Genomic DNA, 25,639 nt, shown 5'->3' with positions numbered 1-25,639 from the left:
CAAGGTGTCACCAGGATTGGTTTCTTCTAAGGCCTTTCTCCTTGGCTTGAAAATGGCCACCACCTCCCTGTGTCCTCACACAGCCTTTTCTTTATATTCACAAATGTCTGTATCCCAGGTTCCCTCTTCCTAGAAGGACTCCATCACATTGGATTAGGGTCCACCCACATGACATCATTCTACCTTAATTACCTCACTAAAGGACCCATTTGCAAATACAAGGTACTAGGGGTTAGGACTTCAGTCTATGAATTTCGGTGGAACACAATTCACCCATAACGTTTGCTTTAATCTTTCTGTGGCTCAATTTCTTCTTTGTAAAATCTGGAAAAAATACCTCTTGGATGGACTGAAGATATGTAATATATGCAAAGCAATACCTCATAATGTATGTATACTTGATGAATATTTATTACCTCTACCCCCACTTCAAGCTCCTGAGAACAGGAATACTTTCTCACTCATCTTGTGTCCTTGCAGTTCCCAGGACAAACTTTGAACAAGATTGCTTATAAATATTTGGCTAATAAATACATTATTTAATGATCAAGTAGCAATAAGTGTATGTGATTCTCTTTAGATGGATTCAGATACTGCATAGTAAGGAAGATTTCAATAAGAAAGAATATACCAAGAAACCTGTAGAGAAGTCAGGTGTCTCCACTGTAAATATATTAGGCCACATGGAGCCAGTTCTAGTATGGAAAATCTTCCCTTGTCCTACTTGCCACAGATGTCAGAAAGTCATAGGGAAACGATTTGTGACAAAATTGCACACACACAAAAAACAGTATCTTCACACAGCCAGAGCTCTCAAGCCATGAGGGACACAAAGACATTGTGCACAATAGGTGTTCCTGTCTGCTGTCTGCAGATTCGGCTCTCTTTGATCTCTGCAAAGGAAGGCCTTGGGTGAGGTACTGTGAATGAATAATAGACCAGAAGGAGCCAGAAGAGCAGCAGGCAGTGTGCTGCTCAGTGATCAAGTCGTGGTGATGCCCAGACACTGTGCATCTGATGATAAGCATCTTCTCTTGGTGCCTTGGAGTCTCATTTCCTTGCAGCTTGACTCCAAAGGACTGATTCATCTTTGTCACCTCTACAATGTGCCACTTGGAGACTGTAGGTTCTTTCTTTCCGAACCCACCAGAGGTAACAAGTGTGTCATTATTTTTTTCTAGTATCGCTATACTCTTTCTTCCCACTACTGCTGTTCCCTACTGCTCTCAAGTGGATTTGACTTTTGCATCCTCCTTAGTGACTAGAATTCATTTTGCTGTGCTAAAAGAATTGGTATCTATCCATTGGCTTGGAGTCAGGGAGTTGAATATAAGTTCTTTTTTTATTGTATATAATGTTAACTTTTATGAGTATTAGTAAGGATCTAAGATAATGAATAAGACAGCAATTCTATACTACCTAAGAACTGTACTCTTTAATAATGGTAACACTGGATATATATTAAAAGTTTGTTATGAGATCAAATGTAAAACAGAAGTTACTCTCTGAAAGAATGTGGAAAACAGATTGGAAATCATAGCTTTAAGTAAGCCTATTAAGCAGCCTGTCCGTTGAAAGGGAACCTAGAGATGACGTAGTAAAGTGATTCTCAACTCTCACTGCACAGTTTAAATATATAGGAAAATTTTTTAAAAAGGCAGGTGCAGAAATCCTGGTTTAGTTTGTGTGGAGAAGGGTCTAGACATCACTTCTTTTTAAGAGCTCTGCAAGCAGTTGTAACACGCAGGCAGGCAGGAGAACCATCAATTTAGGAGCTTTAGATGAAAACAAACCAGCTTGTTTGGAGTCACTGCTCTGTCTTGAGCACTGTGCTGGCCACAGTACATTTGCCATCTCTTTGGTCCTCACAGTAAGTGAGACGGTTTGAAAAATAGAGGCTGAGGCTCAGTCTTTGCTGTGATACTCAACAGCCTCCTTACCCGCTGTTGGTGGTGCTTGGTGAATTTGCGTTGTGTTCCTGCTCTGTTCTTCAGGAAGCTGGATATATGCTGACTGCTTTCCATTTTACCCTTGGTAGACAAGGTCCTTACCCACTTTTGAGCTTCTAAAAATGAGCCACAGGCAATTCCAGCTCATCAGCAAATCTTTCTCAGCAATTCTGCCCCCATAAAATGATTTTAAAATTTTTCATTTTTGTTGATTTTTTGCAACTCAGGAGCTCAGGTCCAGAAGGCCAAACGTAGTCCTTACTGTGCCCTTAGCACTATTACTAGGCCAGGTCCATTTCATTTCCTCATCCTGCCACCCTTAAACAGCTCCCTCCGTGTCATGTGGAAAGATGCAGGTGCAAACCCACAAAATGCTCAAGGACTCTAGATAGGCAAGGGGTTGGTCTTCCTGTCTACGTGCAGGTCGCAGCATCACAGGAGCAAAGCGTGGCTTTCTGAGCCCTGGAGCAGAGGGAAGAGGAAGTCTGTGTGTGGACTAGAAGAACACACCAGCCTCTGGGTGTGTCATCTCATGCTTTCCTTCCCACTTTAGAAGGGCCTTTTGATGAATCCAACCCAGGTTTTTTCTACCAAGATTGTTTGGCCCACCTCCTTAGAGTCACCAAGGAGGGATGAAGGTGATGGGCAAAACATGGTAGAGGCAGGTAAGGAGAGGTGCTGTGTATGGTAGTCTAGACTCAGGAGAACACCAGTGCCTTCTAAACAGTTTTAATGTTTGGGAGGGAGCGTGTTGGTCTGTTTTTAAGAACAAATGTGTCTTGACTTAAGGTATCAAGTTGGTAAAAATGGAAAAACAATTTGATTTAGAGAATTAATGGATGAACATTTTCCTTTTTTTTTTCTTTTGGTTAACATTACTATGTATATTAGATTATGCAGAAGTATTTGTTTTTCTTTATAGAAGTAACAAATGATCTATGTAGAAGAAATTTAAAAAGACAGCAGAAAAGAAAATAAACCATTTGTAGTCTTACCACCTCAAAAGCACAACAGTGGTATCTGTTTTCTACATGATGGTAAGGGATAGCAGAGGGAAAGGTGTATATGCTCTTGAACGTAGGAGAGTTTTTACTTAACAGTATATATTGAACATTTTCCACAATATTTTTTATTGGCTGCATAGTATCACATTGCATGAACATACTCAAATCTCAAATCCATTCTTTACCACTGGATAGTTATGTTTCTAATTTTTATTTCCAGGTATTTTAAACAATACTTCGAAGTCCATTCTCTTGACCAGTTTTGATCAGCACAGGCCGTTTTGTGAGGGCTCATACACTGGGTAATAGGATCAGAGAATGTTACAAGAAGTAGTTTTGTATGATATTGACCCAAACTGTGCCTGTTGCCATGATGGCATCTACTAAGCTGTAAAATGACAGTACTATGTTTGTGATCTGGTTTGGTGACGTCGCTACATAATAAAGATTCTGAACTACACTGCATGTCAACTTTAGTTTGGATGATATAAAAATTTAGTGTATTTGTGACAAGGAGTAACAAGTTGAAGTACAGTAAGAAAGAATGTAATGACTTAAAATAAATATAGGCTTAGTTTCAAAATAGCTAGCTTAAAATTTCCCTTATAGTGCATTTTAAATATTTCCACTGATGATCTTGGAGGTGTGGCGCCCAGCCACTGCTGGAATGAAATAACATGCATTGTTCAGAGTTTGGGCCATAATTGATGTAATGCATATTTTTACTGCTTTGACATTTATCTTATATGAAAAGGGAAATTCTATACACAGGTAATACATAAGTGAAATTATAAGAATATGTAACTCCATAAAATGGTGTTTGATGATTGACCTGATTTTTAAGAGAAGAAAAAGTAGCTTTCATCTAAGCTTCTGTGTCCTCTGGCAATTTTTGAGTCAGTGCCAGAATGGTGAAGTCCTTCATGGGAGAGCCTGTGTCCTCCCTGTCTGCTCCTATTCTGACAGGCAGATCTTTGTCTCTTTATTTGGACACTATTTGTTTTCCATTTTATTGCTGCCTTTATGCCCTTGGCTTTGAGCCTTGTTGTGGCAGTCAGTTGTGCTTCAAGGAATCTTTGTCATTTTAGTGCGAAGACTTTGGTGAGGCAACCGAAGTCTCTTTCTGGCCTTTGCCTCTTTGAACCTCTGCATGAAGGAGGTGGGGCTCTTTACCTGAGGCCTCCTAGGCAGTAACTGTATTTTGATTCAAAGTCGTAGTCACTAACTGTTTCAATTGATGGGACAAGGATTGAACCCACAGTCTCTTGAGGATAGAAGATTCTAAGCTCCGTTGAGGATAATCACTCATCTCTTCCTGAACCACCTTACCATTGCCCTGCTTTGATCCTGAATCTTTTCTTTTTCTCCTTTTTAGGCAGGAGGCTCACAGGTGATTTTCACAAATCCTTTGGAAATCGTCAAGATCCGTTTGCAAGTGGCTGGAGAGATCACCACTGGTCCCCGAGTCAGTGCCCTGTCTGTCGTAAGGGACCTGGGGTTTTTTGGGATCTACAAGGTAACTTTCCTTTTAGTCATTCATTTGAGTATCTGCTCATCTCCTAAACTAGTAACTGCTCATCAACGTGAAATCGATTTGTCACATTTCTATACCTGGTGAAGACGTTCTGCTGGAGCCCATAGGGTACATTCATGCCAATTACAAGGAGGTGCCCCTTGCTACCCTGTGCCACAAACTGTCCTTAGAAATACACAAATCAAGGGTGACTAGGATGTGAGTGACGCCCACTAGTGTTGTTCAGTGCACAGCTCTTTGCAGCAACACTGACTAGAGCTTTATTTGGATTTGTTACTGATACAAAAACCTAATTCTCAGTGCTGTCCTCCATGGAGGACAGATGCAAAGATCACAGGGCAGCATCTTTCTGGAGGTAGGCTGAGCTCAGTTTAGGGAGAAGCCCACACCAGATCAGAAATTTATTTTCTGATCCTGTACATTGCAGACCTATCCATATGTATGCTTTGTCATAATTATTTTCAATTCGAATTTCTCATTTAGAAAATAGTTTTTCAGAATGATTGCAAAGCCAAACTTTTAGAAAATTCTTGAAATTTGTTATTCACGTTCCTTTACCAAAGAAATTGTATTGGAATATACTAGAATTGTCATATATATGCAATAAGGTTTTCTCAAACATATGGGGTTCATCATTTTTCAAAATGAGAAGAATCAAAAAAAGTATTTCATGGCCAACTTGAATAAGTAAACCTTTAGGGATATAGGAGGAGAAGCCAAAGGTCTACTTAAAATAGTTTTCATTTATTTACCTATAAATATATAAAATCGCATTGTAGAAAATTAATATTGCTTTTTTCTATTACACATATATCAAGAAATATTTTGTTTGAATTCTTCATAAGAATTTTGAATTAGTGTCTTGATCACCACTTTTTGAATCAGCCATTCACGTGATTTTGCAGAGTACATCATCTTCATTTTTATCTCAAGCTGGCAAGATGAAGGACTCTTGGACTACATGTGCAATGTTATCCTTGGAAATTTCATCCCACAGACACGCAGCATTAGGACAATTGTTTTCTTTTTTCCTATTCCCAGATCATCCTGAATGGATATAACCGGTCCCATAATGTAGCAAGTTATCATATTGCTTTTTAGAGTGAACTTTAAATGCCTTGTTTTGACATTCAACACAGCATTTATGAGCTCCCACCCCAGGAACACTTTTTTATGCTTTTCTTTTTAACTCAACTTTTGCAGATGACCATAGTAAACATCCAGCGTTAGTAATAATTGAGGTGGTTTCAGGCAAACCTCCCTTCCTCGCGTGGTACTCTGTACTTCCCAAGGTCAAGTGATTAGAAGAGTACCCCATGATCTGAGACTTTGTAAAGATCAAATATAATGTGACACTCTCTTTTCTGGGGTTAGTTTTAGGGGAGAAAGCTTGCCTTATATTTAGGCATCTCTGGTATTTAGGAATGAACATGCTGATTTTTTAAAGTAGCACTTAAAATGCTCAATCTGTGCAATGGAACACAGTGTTATAGCTATTTCACTTACCAAATTATTATCCAGCTGTAAGAAATAATCAGTATCGTCAGGAGGCATAGCATTGATCAATTTGAAGAAAAATGATCTTCCTTTCTAAATTTTTAGGCTCTTGCGGACTATAACATGATATAGCAGCGTGTCACTTGGACAAGATGCCAAGCCATCTTTCAACAGGTTGTCTGGCACAAAGCACTTAGGTGCAATGGCAGTGACTGCTATCGCAATGTCTAGATGGATAAAATGGTAAAAACTTGTTTGCTGACACAGAAACAGAGACTGTTAAACTGCATACCTGCAAGTGATACAAGTCAGAGACTTAGTCCTTTTCATCTTCACATTTCATAATCTTAATCCCTTTTAACACCCCTTGGAAGTAATTGGTCTCCTGATTTTGTAGTTAGGAGAATAGAGGCTGCCAGTGATGATATCTGAGCTGAAATTGAGGCTCAGAAGTTTCTTGTTTCCACTTTTGTGCTAAAATTGCTTTCCTGAAGTGAGCAGGATTGCTCAAGTTTGAGCAAGAGACCTCTCCCATATAAAGTTGGTTTAATTACTAGCCTGGTGGTTTCATCTAGTTCAGAGGCATTCCACAGGGCTTGGTGCTGCCGACAAAACGCTGCTTTTGGTGTATGGGTAATTACTAAGTGAAGTCATTAACACTTTGAGCTTCTGGAAATGTGATTTCATTGAGTGACCTGGCAGTCTCCTCCTTTCTGCTGGTCACTGGTATCATCAGCTAAATTCCAGGACACGTGTGAGCCTGGACTGGCCTCAGCAGAGTTCACCTCTCCCTTCAGTCTGATGGGTCTTATATTTCCACCCTAAGGGCATCCTCATTTATATTATCCCAACTTCCAGCCTCAGGTTCTGTTTCTTGTGAATCTCTCTTCTCCAGGCTCACCCACCTTACCCCATCCCTCCATGGTGAGAAATCACTTTAGCAATTCAGGATCCATCCTTTTAGAGGCATCAAAGCTTTAGCATTGCTGTGTAGTTTAATGTGTTTTGGTTTCAGGATAGCGCTTTTTACTAATAAAGCTTTTCTCTGTTTCTAGTTTTGGTTGGGTAGAGAAATGCAAATGAGCTGGAGTGACCTAAAACTTTTAAACCTGAGATATGTCCCTCCAGGTGGATCTTTAAAAAGAGAACTACTGTCCTAGTTGGGACAGGTAATCTTCATTCTCCTTCCCTGGGTCCTTTTGTTTGCTGCTGTTAACATGACAATGTGGGACCTGCAAGGGGTGAGTGGTTGCCTCCGTCTGTGTGTTTAGGCCTGCTGTGCTTAACCTCACCTAAATTGGACTTAACTGGGCTTTCTATTTTTCTCCTGAATTGACTTGCAAAATACCCAACTATTCTGTGACTTCCCAGTAAATGGTAATTAGAATACTTGCTTTAGAAATACGTTTACAACTGAAAAAAAGTGGATGTGGTAAACATTTCACATTCCTGAGGTTAGAAATAGTTTAGAGCAGATATAGTGAACTCTATAAACAAAGCCCCCCACTCTTTTGGGAACATTTAGAGAGATTTAGTTATGGCGCAGAGGAGGTAGATGATTGAAGTAAAGGCAGGCTAATGAATTGCCTTTGAAAGAGCAACTTGAATATAATGCAGTTTTTAAAAATCTGCAGCATATACTACTTTTCTTAAGAATACATGAGGATGTGGTTCCCTTTCCCTAGGTAACTTTTGTTTTATTACAAAAGCCCGTAAAGCATAAGATAAGTAAAATAAATTCTGTCATAGAAAAGAAAGTAGTATGCATCTACTTTTGAGTGTTACCTTTTCCATAGGAGCCAACAGAGCTGTAATGAGGGGATGGATTACACCATAGGAATGGAATGTAAGTTATCCTTTAACAGTTAATGGCCACACAGTAATACAGGCTAAAAGATGCTTCCTTGAGAAGCAATGGAGCAGTTTATGTCTCCTTTTGAGGACAAAAAATGGTCAGTAAAGCAATGACAGCTAGGATCCATCAAGCATTGTTGAAAGTCGTTTTCAGATTGTGTAATCACAAATTAAACATCGGCTCTAGCAAGGAAAGTCATTTAGAAATATAGGCTCTATCTGCTGCGTTCTAATCAAAGGCCTTTGTCCCACTGCATTTGACAGTATTCAGATACATTTTTCATCCACATACGTATATGTTGTGTGTGTGTGTTCATTCATAGTGTGTGTATAAATAAATCATTGGTGCTACTGTGCATAAAATCAGAAAGCAAGTAATGATGTATGTTCTTGATTATTCTGCTAGTTATCTCAAAGGGATGTTTGTTTTATAAGTAAAATACAAGTTTATGTTTCAAAAAATCAAATAATTCAGAAATTTCTGAAAGAGTAAAATTCTCTCTCTATTCCTTGCCTGCTCCATTCTCTCATCAAAGGATAACCACTACTTGTGGTTTTCATATATCTTTAAGAAAAGAAAACCTTTCTACTTACATCAATATTTATCTCTCCTCCTTTCCTCTTTCTTTCTCTCTATATTACAAATTGTACCTGATGCGGGGTCGGTGAGCCGAGGAGTCGAAAGAAAGATTTCTTGGACTGTCAAGATCTGGCAGTAGTGCTCTTTTATTTAGAGAATAGCATGGGGACAGGACCCGTGGGCAGTAAAGAGCTGCTGCATGGGGACAGGGCCCATGGGCAGTCAGAGCTCCTGCTGCTGCCCTGAGTTGAGGGTTAGGGCTAAATTTATAAGGCATGGGTATGTGACTTATTTTTACTGGAAAAAGAAAAGATGATGTAAAAAGTCATTAAATGATTTCAGTGCAGATGGTGTCTGGTTATTGTGCGGTCGTATAACTTTGGATACGAATCTGGTCATATAGATCAGCATGTAGGTGAGGATGACCTGAGCTTCTCTCCCTGGGGCAGCCCTAATTCATACCATAAAAATCCACCGGGTCATATAGTTCGGCGTGTAGGCCAGGTCACCTTGGGCTTCTCTACCTAGGGCAGCCTTAATCCACATCAGTACCCATATCAATGTTGTGTGTGTGTTTTAACAAAAATAGAATCTTTCTAAACACAGTATGTCTTAAAGCTCTTTCCTCGTTTTATTTAATAGCTGTCTAAAATTTTTTTAAGTTTTTATTAAGTAGTTTCCTATTGATGGGTATTTATGCTGTTTCCAGTTTGGGGGTATTACAAGCAATGACAGGGTGAACATCCCTGCGTATATTTTGGCATACTTTTGGGAGGATACACAAATGATAAATTCCTAGCAGTGAAATTGTTAGGTCCAGGGGCATGTGCATTTTTTAGCGTTAATAGATTTTGTCAAGTTGCATCAGTTTATCAATGTTATCTTGGTAACATATAAGTACAGAAGAATAAGTTCTCCATTTAGGAGCTTTTAAAAATATCTGTTTTTATGAGCTCTTGGCCCTATAGGAAGAAAACAATCATTTAGTCATTACTTTGAGGACGTTGTACTCTGCTGGCTTTCTAACACTGAGGGACACTATGTGCCTTTACAACCACCATAGTAGCAGTGCTCACCCTCCTGTTTCTCCTGTGTTCAACTTTCATTTGCACCTCTGTGGAAGTCTCCTCATGGGGTTCTTTATTTTGACTCTTGACTTCCCCAAATCCATTGTCCTCTCGGCAGCCAGAGTGATCTATTTAAAATGTCAGTCAGAGAAATTCATTCACTCAGCACACTTCCACTGAGAGCTGACTATGTGCTATTCTAGCCATTGCAGGTGTGGCTGTGAAAAGCCAAGTCCCTGCCCACAGGTTGGTGGGTAGAAAAGTCAGCCATCAAGAAAACAAATAGATGACATCAGGTGTCATCAGGTGGTGCTAAGAACCTTGAAGAAAAAGAAGGCAGAATGAGGGCATGGCAAAGGTCCCCGGCAGGATGGAATGCAGGCAGCGGGCGAGGGGGGTGCATTTTAATAGGATGGGCAGGGAAAGCCTCTCTGACTATGAGATGATATTTGAGCAGAAACCAGAGGAAATGGGAAGCTAGTGTGCCCTAAACAAACTATGTCTCCCTGGTGAAAATCCAGCCAGCGGCTTCCTATCGTGCTTAGAAGAGAAGGCCAACTCCTTCCCTGCTGGCCTGTCCTCTCCACCCTCCATTTTGTACCACCCCCTACTCTGCCTGCTGCACTGACTGCCTTTCCTTTCATCAGGCTCAGTACCTCTTGCCTTCCAGTCTGTCTGAAGGCTCTCTTCCTCCTCACATCTTAGCTCAACAGATAGCTGCTCAGAAAGACAACCAGGTCACTCACTGTCATATCCTCCTCTGCCAGTTCTCTACGGAGCACCCATCACCATCTGATATTTTCTCTGAGTGTGTGTGTGTCTCCCTTATCAAGAGTACTTTGATACCAGACGCCTATCTTGTTCACTGCTGCTTGCAACAGTTTCTGGCACATAAATAGATATTTGGTAAATATCTATTGAATAAATGAATGGTAAACAAAAGCCAGGTGTTTCCAAGTTATAAACAAGGATATTGGAGGACAGAAAGTGAGTGAATTGTCAAGTAATGACCAAAGAGGACTGTGATATTGGGGAAGTCATATGTAAAGAAAGTAACTAATTATATGAGAGGTCACTTTCCCAGTTTCAAAGGCATCCATTCATTCACCCAGCAAGCTCTGCCTTGGGCACTAGGGATATGAAAATAAGTCAAAATACATGGTTTTATAAGGAGTGTACTATCTCGTAGGGGCAGTCAGACAAGTAAACAGATTCTTGGAATACAACATATGTGCAGTTGAGAAGGGCTGTCAGAGTGGTGTGCACAAGGTTCTAAGTGGTGGCACATAGCAAGAAAGCAAGGAAGGCTTTCTGAAGGGGAGATGGCCTTAAAAGATGAGTCATGGTTAACAAGGTAGAAGGCAAATATAAGTGGCATGATTGTATTTAAGGAAGAATAATTCAGCTTCAGTCTGGAGAATGCCATGTGGGAGAGCAAGACTGAAGGTTGAGAGGCCAGTTGGGAGTATGAATGCTGGGGATGAGTGGGGAGGAGGGGTGACATTGGCCTAAACTTAGGGCCATGATGGTGGGGATAGTGAGGGGCATATATTTGAAGGGGATATCTGAGAGTTAGGCTCAGAAAGTCTTAGAAAGTGATCAAAGGTAAAAAGTAAAAGAGGATTAAAAGATAACTCCCAGATTTCTGGCTTGAGCACCTGGATGGATGATGATTCTGTAAATTTTAGAATTTCGCAGTATTTGAGAAGCTGCAAGAAACCTTAAAAGACCTTCTGGTGTTACTTTGATAATTGAGAAATAGAAGCCAGAAATCTTATGAGATCTAGCTAGGTGACTTAGGTAGGCAGAGGCAGGGCTAAAACTGAGACTTTCTCCTGACTCCCTATCCAGTGTTTTTCTTACTCTACTGTATTGAATGTAGGACTGGAGCTTTCTCAGAGGGATGGGGACTATAGATGCCCTTTTAAGGTTTGTCTGCATGCATGAATCTGTGAGAGTGGGTCAGATCGCCACATGATGGGACACCAAGGGTGGAACTCAGAGAGCACCTACATTTTGGTTGCAGAAAGAAATATGGGTGGAGAAAAAAGCAGAAGCAGCTGCCAGGTGGAGAACTGGAACGATCAGTGTTGTGGGAGCTCGTAGAAGGATGAGATATAAGGAGGAGGAAGAAGAGCTGAGTGGTATCAAGTACTGCAGAGACCAAGGGGGATGAAGCCCAAGAAAAGGAGGAGGTTGGTGGTTATCATTAAGAAATCCCAATTTGTGTAGAATGGCAAAAGTAGAAACCTACATGAGAAAATAATAGCAGATACAAACCACTCAATCTAAAGGTTTTACTGTGAAACCACAAAAGGGACAGAGTACAGCAATTGGAAGAAAAAGTAGAGCCGAGGTACAATGTTAGGGGGAAGTGGAGGTTGAGAGATTTATTGTTTGTATTAATTTTGTTGGGAGAACCGTGCCCGTCTGAAGACGGAGAGGAAAAAGGGTCACTGAAGATGGAAAGATTTGAAGCATCTGAAGGTGGCAAGATCAGATATGGTGCTAGGACTATCAGAAGGGACACAGAGACGGAGTCCAGGCTTGGGGGTGGTGTGTGATCGTAAGCTCCTTAGAGCCGGTGTTTATTGAGTGCTTATCCTGTGGTAGGCCCCAGGCTTGAAGCTGGGTGTGCTTTACATCATTTAATCCTCGCTACGGCCTAGGAGGCAGATACGTTTTTTTTTTTTTAGCTCAAAGTTACAGTTGAAGAAAGGAAGCCTTGATGGGTTTAGGTAATTTGTCCAAGGTCACATACCTTGTAAGTAAGTGGGAGACTGGGTTTCAAACTCAATCCAGTCTCTCTCTGAAACCTGAACTATCACGTATCTATATATTGAGCCAGAAGGAGAAAGCACATGCCTGATAATTCAAGGAAATTTAAAAACAAGGTTATATGCTAGCCATAGATAGAGAGCAGTTGGCAGGTTTGTGTCATTGTTGTCAGTGAGCGTGCTACGGAAATGGAAGTGAAGACAATTGAAATGGCACTAAGCATCATAAATATGTGATAACATAGCCAGGGTGGTTATATGATTGTCCAATTGCTTTTAGTACCCAATGCTATTAGAAAATGTTAGATGTTACCGGAGAATGACTCAATTTTGCTTTGTTTTGTTTTTTCGAATAAGAACATGTTACCTTAGATCTTATATCAACTCTTTAAATTACAGAAATTAAAACTATTTTATCCATTGTGAGGCAAGAGGGCCCTCTTATTTTCTTAACTCATATTAACTAGAATAGCAGTACAAGCCACATATGCTATGCAGAGAACCACATAACCTGCCAATGGAGCCGTGTTCCTATTCCAAATGATGTCTTTGTGTTCATTGAAAAATAGTTTGTGCCTTCCTGATAGCTTTGTCAGTATCTGCCACAAAATGAATACTTTGGAAATTTTATCTTACTAAAAGGCAGAATTTTAGAAATTGCAGAAAGAGGGTATCAAGTACCTCAAGGGGCCACGTTTTGTATCTAATATGGTATGAACTTGTGAATAATATTGGAAGTCATGTGATAGTGGCCATGTTCTGCTTGGAGTTTGCTTTAAAAGAAAACAAACAAAAAAAGACCATGTTTTTTTATCTTCCTGTGTTTCAGATGCATTATCTGTAAAAAGAGGCTAGCAATAGTACCTACATGTTCATAGGATTGTTGTGGGGGCTTTAATAAAATGAGGCACATAGGGGCTGGCCCAGTGGTGTGGTGGTTAAGTTCGTGTGCTCTGCTTTGGTGGCCCAGGGTTCATGGATTCGTATGCTGGGTGTGGACTTTCACATCGCTCATCAAGCCGTGCTGTGGTGGCGTCCCACATACAAAATAGAGGAAGATGGGCACAGATGTTAGCTCAGGGACAATGTTGCTCAAGCAAAAAGAGGAAGATTGGCAACAGATGTAAGCTCAGGGCCAATCTTCCTCACTAAATAAATAAATGAAGCATGTAAAGGACATAGGATAGAACTTGCCACATAGTATGCATGATGTGTCAGTTATTATTAATTTTAAGTTATTTGGTGTCTACTAATGGATTCTTGCAGAAATACTCAGCTTCTTCCACTCTGCCCCAGTCCTGGGTAGTTTCTGAAGTGCTGTAGTCAATGGCCTTGAAAAATTTTATTTTTATAAAACAATACCCACAGGAATTGAGTGTGCTGAAGGATACTAGAAAAGATTCTTAAAAATATTAGAAAATGATTAATTTTTTATCATTCTTTCATTCATTCACCAAATACTTGTTGGGGACAGACACTCTAGGAAGTGCTGGAGTTACAAAGATGAATACAGTATCATTGCCTTCTAAGTGATCAGTGTTAATGGAGGTAAGAGAATATAACCATATAATTCTAGTGTCATAAAGTTCTTTTAAAAATTAATTTTCATAGGCAGTATAGTTTTTAAAGGAAGAAAATTCAGATATAAAAAGAGTCCGTAACAATAAAGTAGTAGTTTCCTAGCCCCATGCCACAGATAACCTATCTTTCTAGAGGCAAACATTTATATCAAGTTAGTGTTTTGTTTTGTTGTTGTTTGTTTCTTTTGTTTTTGTTTTTTTTACTAAGTGCCTGCAGGATTCGTTTTAACACTTTTTTAGCTAAGCTTTTGGAATATAATACGTTGTCCTTCGTGTTTAAAAGTATTGAACATGATGCTATTAATCCACTGTTCATAGAGTGCTCTGAATATGTTTTACAGAAGTGATCTATTTCTGCTGATCTATCCTTACGTTTCTCTGCTTTCTAATTGTGACCAAGGTATGCATTTAAAAGATGGCCAGTTTAAGAAATGTTCATTGACTATAAAATTAAGGAACTATGTCTTGTGAGCCAGAGTCCCATGTAGGGTGTAATGAATATAGCAAACTAGTATTAACTTATTTGATAGGGTTAGGTCTTCCACCAAATCAAAGATTGGCGCTTAGCCTGATAAATGTAGAACTCTGCTGGGATTCAGATGTGAAACCACATAAGAGTCATACCCCAGCTGCCAGTTGTTTAAATAATATATTAGCTATTTCCATTTTCCACCCCAGCAGGGCAGTTTGCTTTTCACTGATAATAGCAATTACCTTTATATCATCACCTTTTATTGAAGATCCTTGTAATAGGTATTGTGCTGGGTACTTTATGTTAATCGTTGGATTTAAATGTAATTCTTATGTCGGTACAAATGTTATTCACATTTTATAGATGAGGAACTTGAGGTACAAAGATTTTAAGAACTTTATCTAACATCAGATAGCTAAGTGACAGAGCAATGATCTGAGCCCAGGTCTCTGACTCCAAAGCCTATATTCTTGGTCCTGCAGTGCCCTGCTGCGGGTGTAGAGTGGCAGAATTCAGAAATAGATTCATATTTTAGATGATGCATGTTGACTCTTTCTTTGAATGCAATCTCCTTCTTCTCTGAGAAGTCATTCTCCTCAAGAAGGCTTGCACAGAGAAAGGTGAAACACGAAGAGAACACCCATCTCAGCTAGCCAATAAGTAATATTGGTGGACATTGCAGAGAAATGGCCTTCATGGAGTGTACTGAAGGGGGTTGGAATAAAGAGCTTTTTTCTTTCTCCCTGGGCTTTGAGCTCTACATCAAGGAGGAAAAGAAAAAAAAGAATTATCAGGGGCATTGCTGGCATAATACTGCACATTTTGAAGGAAACTTGTCAAGAGAATGTGTCAAAAGCAGAGCAGCTTAAGCATCTCCTCAATAAGTCATGAAATTGTCTCTGTACGGTTTCTAGCCATTGGCAGGTAGGATATTTGAACTGATCATCCTGTTGAAAACAACTAAAAATGTTACATAATATATTTTAATATGTTTTGTAAAAGCCTTTTCAAATTCATGAGTTGTTAAGGAATATTCAAGCATAAAACTTAGTGAGGTAAGTAGAACCCTAAAGCTAGCTTTGGCCTTGAAAGCATTTGCCAAACACTTGAACTTGAGTGTTAATTTTTGATGTCTCAGAGGACAAGCAAGTACTGCCCAACTTAGTGTAAAGGAAAGGGCTGGGACTAAGGTGAGACATCTAGGTCACAAAATTTAAGGAGGCACTTATAGGTGCCAACCTTGCACTTGCATGGCCCTGATAGTGAGTGCCTCCTTCAGATCTCTACTCTAGGTACCACTCTTGCCTTATCCAATTCCTGGTCCTGAAGAAGTTCCTCCCCCAAAAGCTGGGACCTCAAAGGGTTACATCCTCAGTGTAAGGTTAAAATGAAAATGCTCCCTTCTACTATCCTGGACTACAAGGAAAATTGCTTTGGTACTGAGTGGAGGGAGAGAGAAAGGGGAGGGGAAAATCTCCCCTAAGAATCAGGATTTCCCAGCATGTCTCACATGGGCTTGCAGGCTGAATTTATATTTCTTGGGTGATATGAAAACTCTCAAGCTGGGAATTTAATTCTAAATAATCTTGAATTGGTATTGCCCCCAGGTTACTGACAGAAATAAACACAAGTCCTCCCAAAGGGAACCCACCATCAGCCCAGACCTCAAAGAATTTTCGTAGATAATGTTTCAAGGAAAATGAGCAGCTCACAATAAAAAATCTCCAATCACATAAGGAAACAAGACACTTTAAAAAGAGGTAGCAAAAACAACAGGAAGCATTTTAAACCTACAAAGATTTAAAATTTCAAAATTATCAAATATAAAATGAACGTTTTTATTTGTTTTAAAAAATTTAAATGGGTGAAATTTTATAATGATTAAAATTTAAGATTCAACATTTCAAAATTCTGGCCTTAACACCAGAATAAACACAGCTGAAGAGAGAATTAGTGAACTGGAAAATAAGAGAATTCCTCAGAATAGAGAGTCAAAGATAGATTGAGACACAGAGGAAAGTGTGAGATGGTCTAATAAGTATAAAAGAAAACCAGAAGGAAAAGAGAGATGATGACTGAAAATTCTCCAGAACTATTGAAAGCTATGCATAGACTCAAGAAGTATAACAAATCCCATGCAAGATAAATAAAAATAATCCAGACTAGACACATCAGAGTGAAACTGCTCAACACTGAAGCTGAAGAGAAGCTCTTAGGTGGCCAGAGAGAAAAGCAGATTGCCTTCAAGGGGGAACAGTTGACCTGACAGCTAACTTAGAACAGTGGAAGCCAGAAGATATTTGAATGGTATCTTCAGTGCATGGATTAAAAACCTTCCAACATACAATACTATATCCTGGAAAAATATCTTCTAGGAACAAGGGTAAAATAAAGACATTTTTTAGACTAGCAAAACTCAAACTATGTCACCAATAGACCCTTCCTAAAGGAAATTCTAGAATGTATTTCAGGGAGAAGGAAAGTGATTCCAGATGGTAGTTTTGAGATGCAACAAGGAATGAAGAGCAAAGAAAGTGGTAAATGTTTAGTCTAAATAACATTGCCTGAATTAAAAAAAATGTATATCTATCTATACATAGATAGATATATATATGCACACACATGTATATACATGCATACATATATATATAATAGTAAGTATAATGCTTAATGTTTATAAGCTAAAATGATATAACAATGATAAGACGGGGGAAGGTTGCTTCTAATTTAAGCAGTCTAAAGTGCATGAATTGTACAGGAGGAAGATAAAGATAACAAAGACTGTAAGTTAAGCATGCATATTAAAATTTCCAGGGTGTAAACCCTTAGACTAGAAATAGACTATGCAACTTGCAAATAGGTAATGGAAAGAAGCAGGGGGAAAGAAGGCAAGAAAAGAGAAGAAAAAAGAAAAATTGAAAAGAGGGACACGTTTTACAGATTAGTTTTGTGAAGGTGACATGCTTAGAGACTAAAATTCCGTGTAGTAAAACTCTGTACCACTTGGCAGCTTGGAGACTGAAATTTCATGTAATAAAATTCTGTGCTACTTATTGGATTTCCAGCCTATCTAAATGATGAGCATCATTGATGGCAAAGCAAGATACGATCGAAGAACAGTAAAGAACTAGAACTGACACAGGAGTGACATTTCCTACAAATAAGCCTTGAGTTTCCAAGATATTTTTGTTAGAATCGCAATGAAATTAAGGAGAAACCAATATCCTAAGAGCCCCTGGACTAAAGAAATCAAATAATAGTCATTGATATTTTATATTCAAATTGAAGTAATTTCGATGTCACTGATATTATCGTTGGCTGGTTTATTTGGTTTTAATACCTGTGACACAATCACATTAGTCTTGGCACCAGTGATATTTCTCAGCAAGATACTGAAACTCACCCTGTTCAAAACCCAGGCACGTGGGCCTAACCGTCCCCAGACTGCCAGGAGCTGCCAGGCTGTGTGTACAGGGTTAACTAGCTTGGGAGGAACCAAGAGGAATGCTAAGGGATCAAGACATGACATGCTGCCCATTGTTTGTAGCTCCGGGATCAAAATATACAATTATACATGCCAAATAAATTCTAAACCAGTAAGGGAGGAAAAGAAGGGTGGCTCTGACTACAGGTGCCAGAAGCATTAAATAACCTTCTCAGACAAGGTGCACCACTGTTGTCTTGAATGCTGTAGGGTCCCCCAGTCTGGCGTTTTCCCCCATGCTAGACAATGTGCATTCACTGCAGGAGTCTCCCAGACCTGCTGGCTCCTGGTGCCCAGCCCTGACACAGAGGTGCCTTTGTGAGTGTAATTACCTTCCCCTGTATTAGAAATAGTCTGTTTAGAGCAATATTTGCAGGTACAGCTAGAATAAGCAGGAATTAGCATGCGAAAAGACCTGCCCTGGGCCTGACTTCTTTATCAGCAACCATCCTTCAGGAGTGATTTTTTTTCCTCAGATTGATTGGGCAGGTGTGATACTGTCTAAGACGAAGAGCTTTAAAAGAAGAAACAAGACATTGGAGATAGCAGAGTGAGAGAGTGTGTGTGTGTGTGTGTGTGTGTGTGTGTGTGTGTGTGTGTGTGTAAGATATAGATCCTGTTGTGTTAGATCTTTTCACAATTTCATGTCAGACACAGCTGCCAGAGTAAACTTGAGTGGATGATTCCAGCAACTTAAGAATTGAATAAAGCTTTCTTGGGCTTTCAACACAGTGTCCACATGAAAAAAAGCATGAGAAGCAAAATAAATCATTCCTTTGCCATGGCGATCCTGTGGCCAGCATCTCTATGCCTGTCTAATTGGCCTGTGTGGATTGTGGACTATTAACTTGAAGTTATGAGAAGCCTACCCTTAAAGCATCTTTCCTAGACCTTAATAGAAGGATAACGGAGAGACTTTCGAGTGATACAGAATTGGAGCAGAGCCAGACTCGATAATTAAACTAGATCTGAGTTTTGATTCTAGTGTATTTACGTATATGTCTCCCCTGAGATGCCTTTTATTGTTCCTGTCTGTTATTAGTGGGCCTTTTATTAAAAAGGAGAAAGAAACAATAATTTCCCCTTTTTGGAGAAAGAGTGCTTTAATGAATAGTAAGAGATGATTGCATTTTGCATTTATTTATTTCCCCAAAGTGATTTTACTGCATGTACAAAGGAAATGCAAGGCCAACCAGAGAATGTCTGAGGGCAGGGCTGCCTAGAGAACCAGGGAGAAAGACTCAAGGCAGGAAAATGTGGGGATTTTATTATAAGGCAAGAACATTTGAAGATTTATTTTAGGTGGCACACACTTTGTAATTTATTAATTTTTTAATAGCCAAGGTAATTATTTTTGTGTGCTGACGCAGGCTCTTGGGCAGCACGGAATGTTTCCTTTTATTATAAAGTTGCCTGTTCGGAATGGCTGATCACTTAGTAAAAATTGTACATGGGGCAAGTAGAATTCAAGTCAAACAGGTTTGTGTTTTGATGTAGGACTGGGGAATGGGTGTTCACCACAAAGTGAAGGATTTATCAAGGAATCTGGGAGCGAAACATTCTCACTGTTGGAACTTTAAAAGCCTTTTTCACATCCTGCTTCCCTTTTCATTGTGCGGGAGCAACAGGTCAGGTATGGCCCGAGGCGGCCTTACAAATTGGCACCTGCCTTTGTGCCTTAGACCTGAAGGAAGTCGTGAGGAAAGGAGGCCAGAGAAATTTAATAAGTCTGCGCCTTTTTCTCCAATCTTTTGCAAAGTGAGCTTTCCTTAGGAAGGGGGCTTTGATGCCTGGGGTGTGAGAATGGGGGGTACCTCCTGGCTCAGGAAGGTGATCCCTGCAGGGAGATGCCTGAGCAGGAGCTGGGCTCTGGAAGGATGCTGGCCCCAGGAGAGCCAGGGAGACGCAGACCTCTTCACCCCCGCTGTGCCTTACATTGTACTGTAACTGCCGCATTGCATGGGACATTCACAGTTAATACCTCATTTATTCTCAAAGCCCTGGTCCTCCCCCAGCCAAGAAGGCAAGCTTCAGTATTTCTGACGAGTGAGGAAGGTTCAGAGCTCGGTTTCTCCCAGTGTTCATCACACGGCTACGCAGTGATGGGGAGAGTTCTGCCCGGGGTTCTTCATACCTCCATCAGTGGAAATTTGAGTTTTCAAATGTTTTAACTTGCTGGCAAGGCTGTGCTGCCTCTGTGGAGCAGAGATGGTAGCTGTTTCACATGTTATCTTTCTTCCTTGACTTTTCTTCCTTTTTCTCGGATAATCAGAAACCTAAAAGTTCTTGCCCAGTCTGACATTCGCTCTCATGTGCGTAAATTATTTCACCACCTTGTCTGATCCCTGGTAGGGAAACTACAACATGTTCCTAACCATGTTTCCTTGTGTTTTCACAATACAGCTCCACCTTTTCCTTAGATTTGTTCTTCTTTACGTGTTTGTTTGATCAAGCCATTTTCCTTCTCCGTGGTCTGGAGCTGTTTTCAGACATCTCTTAAAGCTCATCACACCCTTACTAGGATTCGTTCTCACACTAACGTGTGATTTCAGGTGAGGAGGGAGAGTTCCTTCTTGGGAAAACCCAGCTGCTTCTTCCCATGGCCTTACTCTTCTTGTGTCACGGGAATGTTTCTAAAATCAGATCCTGTCTTCCCGTGGCCTTCTGATCATATGGAAGCCACATACCATAAGGAGAGCTAATCACTGCCTCTCTCTCCTTTTTTTAAAATTTAATATCCCAGTACAAAATTATCAACTACTTCCTCCTAAGCCCTGTTGTATCCCCAACAAATTCTGTATCTTTGTTTGAAAAACTAACAGCTTAGTTTTGGTTTCTAATAAATTTTTCCAAGAAATGAGTTAGTTTTCCTTGCAGAAACCTGACAGGGTATCCCAAAGCCTCTCACTTTTCTTTTTAGTTGTGGTTTTTTAATGGGAATTGGCAAAGCCACATCAGTGTCACCAGGAACATGTCTCAGGCCCTAGCTGACCGCCGAAGATTTTGCTAAGTGTTTTCTAAATTAAATCAGACAGTAGTTCCTGGCACCTGGTTGCTTACACTCTGAAATAGGCAACACTGACAGAGACAGATGTAAGAGCATGAGGAAAACTCAGAACAGCGGTGAGAAAGTGTAGATGACATGGAGCCATATGGAATCCACTCCCTGCCTATCCTCAGTGGAAAGGGTGGTGTTTGGGGTTTAGATGAATGAAGAGGTGGTATTTAAGAGGTTGACATTCCCAGCTTGGCAATCATCAAAAAAGATGCAGAGTGATAGGTGCACCTTGACTGATCAGGTGAATAGGGCATTGAGTAGCTTTACCTGAGAGGAATCAGGCTGACCAGGGAGAGGAAAATAGGAAAGTGAAGTCATTGCAAAGCTTTGAGAAGGGTGAGAATACTGGGCTTAATCCACAGGACAGCCAAGACCAAAGATGGTGGTAGACTTTTTGAAACAACAAATGCAAAAGAAATTTAGACAATATGGCTGAAGAATGAAAGAGATGTTAGACAATACTGCCTCCCCCTAAAAAAACATGCACCATGAATTTAAGAAGAAGAAAAGGCATAACTCAGAACCACAGAATTATGATCCCAACTGTGGAATGGTAGTTAATATTACTGTTGAAGTAAATGCTCCAAAACATACACTGTACGATAGTTGTGGTGGTGATCTCAGGCTGGTGGAAATTAAGAGCAATTTAAATTTGTAATACATTTCTGTATTGTCTACGATAAGCACTTAATAATTCATAATCAGGGAAAAAACAAAGGGAAAATATTACCAGCAAAAAAATGGACAGAGCATGTGTACTGAAGTTTAGCTCTAAGATGTGAACATTTAGGAGATGAGGTTAAAAGTAAAAACTCATAGATTTAGTAAAAAGCAGGATTTGTGGGAAGAGGAATTATATCAGCCTAAAAAATTACTCCGAAGCAATTTGTTTAGAAAGACAGTAATATGGCAATGTTTTTTACTATATGGAGGGAGCCAGACATGAGGAAGATTTAACTGATCTCAATTTGAATTGATTCTTTGGTATCTAACTTGAATATCTCCTGGACAGAGTCTGCATGTGGGCAAATAGCTAGCAGAACTTACAGGAAGGTTTCCTTATTTTATCCAAAATAAGGATATGGAGGCCAGCCCCGTTGCATAGCGGTTAAGTTCACATGTTCTGCTTCGGCAGCCCGGGGTTCGCTGGTTTGGATCCCAGGCACAGACCTACACATTGTTTATCAAGCCATGCTGTGGCAGGCATCTCACATATAAAGTAGAGGAAGATGGGCACGGATGTTAGCTCAGGGCCAGTCTTCCTCAGCAAAAAGAGGAGGATTGGTGGGGGATGTTAGCTCAGGGCCAATCTTCCTCACAAAATAAAAATTAAAAATGAGGAAATGGAAGTGAAAGTAGAGAGACAAATGGATGATAGTGTTACCCTTAAACAGTAACTACCTGGATTATAACTTTTTTAAAAAGTAATCATATGGAAAGGATTGGATGCTACACATGGATATTGGCATTATACTGTACTTTTTCACCTTGAAAAAACTGGGGGAGGTACAAAGAACTTGAGAGTCCTGAGTGTTGGACCAGTCTCTGGCACTGCCTCCAAGGAAGTCCCCCTGAGCAAGCCAGCAGCAGGGCTTTTAATAAACGTGCAATTGATAGGTTAACTGTCCTGAGCATCAGTTTGCACATGTATAAAATGAGGAATTTGGGTGTGGTGGATTTTGTGGTTCTTCTTTTCAGTTAGGCATTTAACAGTTTGGGGGTAGACAAGATGCAGAAATATGGGCTGATTGGCAGTACATGATGTGGATCTGTCCTTTTTTGAATCTCTGTACTCAAAGTGGACAGAGGCATCTTAACACCTTCATGGGTGAGTTGACTGAGGAATAGGCAACGTGACAGAATCCAGATTCCAAGCATTTGTTCCAATTGAGCCAAACTGGGATGAAGTTAAATAGGATTAAACATAAAGTCCTGCTTATATTACTTGTTTAAAGCAACTAATTGTTACCGTACACATAGGTTAATAGTTCATATGCAAAAGACTAAGGGTTTTATTACTCACAAACTCAGTTTGAGTCAAGAGTATGATGCAGGTGTCAGAAAAGCTAGGGCTACGATAACAGATGTGTAGTTTCAGGAGCTTTGACAGATTGGAGCCTAGCATCAGGCAAAAATGCCCAAGCTCCAACATCACTAGACCTCAGTAAATGTCACTGGGCTTGGCTGAATCTGTTGAATCTGGATGGATTCATTATTTTCTTTGAAGGATCTCTAAATTTGGTGGAAATATTTAGGTATTAAAAAATCTGTGAAAGAAATGGTATTAAATCATTGAGTGTTGAAAAGAGGTGACTTCCTTCCCATTTAGCCTACCTGAAGCACAATATACGTCTTGTGGTTTTCATTAGAATAGTATATCATATTTCTGGCACACATCAATTCTCAAGGCCTCCCCATGGCATTATTTTGGCATGAGAAATTATTTTGAAGACTTTGCTCTGGTGGCTAATTGTTCTACACACAGCTCTTAAATGCGTAGGAATTATTGTAAATATTTTAAGGCTTTAGAACAGGCATTTATCAATGTTTCATAAACTCTGGGGGGTAGGAGTAAGTATGTGAATAAATTAGGGGATCCGTGAACCCCTTGAAAAGGTATATAATTTTTTACATATGTGTAATTTTTTCTGGGAAAGAGTCCAACACTTTGATCAGAGTCTCAAACAATATGAAAAATAAACCCCTTCCCCCGCCACCTATATAATTTGTCTACTTCCTAGTGTGTAAACAGAGGCATCTTGATTGTTGCTGACTGTCTTCTGAGAACAGATCCTCCTGGAAATGCCAGTGACCTGCCATCAGCAGGGATTTACAAGGATGTCGCAGGCAGCGTTCCAAAATTGTTTCAGTCGAAGTCTTACCGTTAGCATAAATGAGAACTGCCCCCTCTTCCTCACACCACACAATAAAATTTGTTTTATTTTTAAAAACAAAATTCAGATTTATTACTTGCAGAATTGGGGTTATTTTGTTTTCTGTTCCCCTTTCAACTTGTGAGTACAAATTTGGTCTTCTCCAGGAATATTTTGTTCTGAGGTGAGTTCCAGAGAAGCTTGATCTTCTCAATGGGATATGTGTTTCATGTGGTTTTTCTTCCTTTTCAAATGTACAGGGTGCCAAAGCCTGCTTTCTGCGGGACATTCCTTTCTCGGCCATCTACTTCCCGTGCTATGCTCATGTGAAGGCTTCCTTTGCGAATGAAGATGGGCAGATTAGCCCCGGAAGCCTGCTCTTGGCTGGCGCCATAGCTGGTGAGTGTCCCTCACAGAGCTCTGCTACCATCCCACCCCCCATGCCGCTGCACTGGAATTTTTGCCTACAGTTCTTGACAGCGCACAAATGAGATGGCTATAGACTGCTTTAAAGAGCTACTGAAAAGAAAGGGAAAGAAATTAATCTTACTTCTGGCAGATTAGACTATTAGACAAGCTTAATTTCTTAACTCCAGAAAAAGCTCATTAAAAACTGTTGCATTTTGTGGTGGTGTTGGATTCCAATTCAAGTTCCACATTATTTCATAGTTTTACTTCATAGTGTAAGAAGGAGAACTCTTGAGTTGGAAGTTTTTAAAAATCTAAATACTTATGCCTTAAAGGTGTCTGAGCAAAATAGTGTCTAAAAGCTTGTCCAGAATTTAAACAGTACTTATTATCGTTTAGAGAAAAGAAATGCAGTAGAACCAGAAATGATTTAGGCTTGTTAGTTACCTGATTCCTCCTAGCTGTGTAAGGTTGTAGAAACAGGGTGTGTGTTCATTGAATCCCAGAGAGCAGTGACTGTTGTTTTTTTTTTTTTTTTTGGTGCTATAGCAAAAATGTCAATAGAAAAAAATAGATATGGTGGTTGGTTTCTACAATCCCAAAGTAAATCCCTAGAGGAAATTTGATTATAGCCACAGCAGGAATCAGTTCAGTCTTTGATGCTTCTCCTTTCCAGAGACCCTAAAGGCTGGAACGATCTGGATTAGCTCTCCAGGTGGTGACAAACATTTAATGAGTTAACAAACCCTAAGGCAGTCATGGCATGCCTGGGTCCAGGCAGTTTTGATACAGGTGTTCTCATCAGATATGTGGCTTGAGTCTCTGGAGCACAAGCCCCTGCTTTTGAGAAGTTGTTTGCTGTTCCCCCCCCACCCCCGCCTCTAGCCTAGGGAGCCCCTGGAGGCAGGAACCCATGTAGCTCCCCTTTAATTAGTTAATCCCTTTTCTTCAAAGGCGGTGATATTGGCGGATGAGGCAGGATTGTCCTTCCCTGGTTCTCAGGAACCCTAGTAGTATGAGTAGCAATGAAACCACTCTGCCCATCTTAAGAAATCATGATTTCAAAACTAGAATATAGAATTCCCACTTCTAACCCCAACTTGGCCATTGATTCACTGGGTCCATTATATGTCATTTACGTATATATAAATGAAAAGTTTTTACAGTATAATTCACTTCACATTACTTATTTGAGATAGGGTAGGACCTAAGGAGGAGAACTGACACACCGCACCACTTGGTGTGTGACGTTAGGAAGTGACTTAACCTCCCCTGAGCCTTGGTTCCCTCAACTATAGATGGAGGTGATAATTGTACCCACTAGAGAGTGTGGTTGTGAGACTCAAGTAAGAGTCCCCATGTGAAGGACTTAGCTAGGGCCTAGCATATGGTGAATCCTCAGGACATGTTAGCCAGTGTTATGTTGAATCCAAAAGAACCTGTCCGTAGGGCACTCCAAAAATCGGTTGTGAAATCAGAAGGTAAGTGTTAGAGCTCAGGTC

At 40.1% G+C, this 25,639-nt stretch overlaps 1 protein-coding gene across 2 annotated transcripts in view; it reads left to right on the top strand.

Moving 5' to 3' along the window:
- Nucleotides 1–25,639, top strand: part of SLC25A13 (solute carrier family 25 member 13) — a 188,207-nt gene that overhangs the window by 152,460 nt on the left and 10,108 nt on the right. For both annotated transcript variants that reach the window (XM_046670429.1, XM_046670427.1), the window contains exons 14-15: nt 4,329–4,469; nt 23,990–24,128. In XM_046670429.1, the coding sequence (XP_046526385.1) occupies nt 4,329–4,469; nt 23,990–24,128 (280 nt within the window). The remainder of the gene's footprint in view (nt 1–4,328; nt 4,470–23,989; nt 24,129–25,639) is intronic.

Source organism: Equus quagga, chromosome 8 (genome assembly GCF_021613505.1).
Source record: "Equus quagga isolate Etosha38 chromosome 8, UCLA_HA_Equagga_1.0, whole genome shotgun sequence".
In the NCBI taxonomy this organism is placed as follows: Eukaryota; Metazoa; Chordata; class Mammalia; order Perissodactyla; family Equidae; genus Equus; species Equus quagga.
The sequence above is the reverse complement of the archived record's forward strand: the minus strand, read 5'-3'. Positions and strand labels throughout refer to the sequence as shown.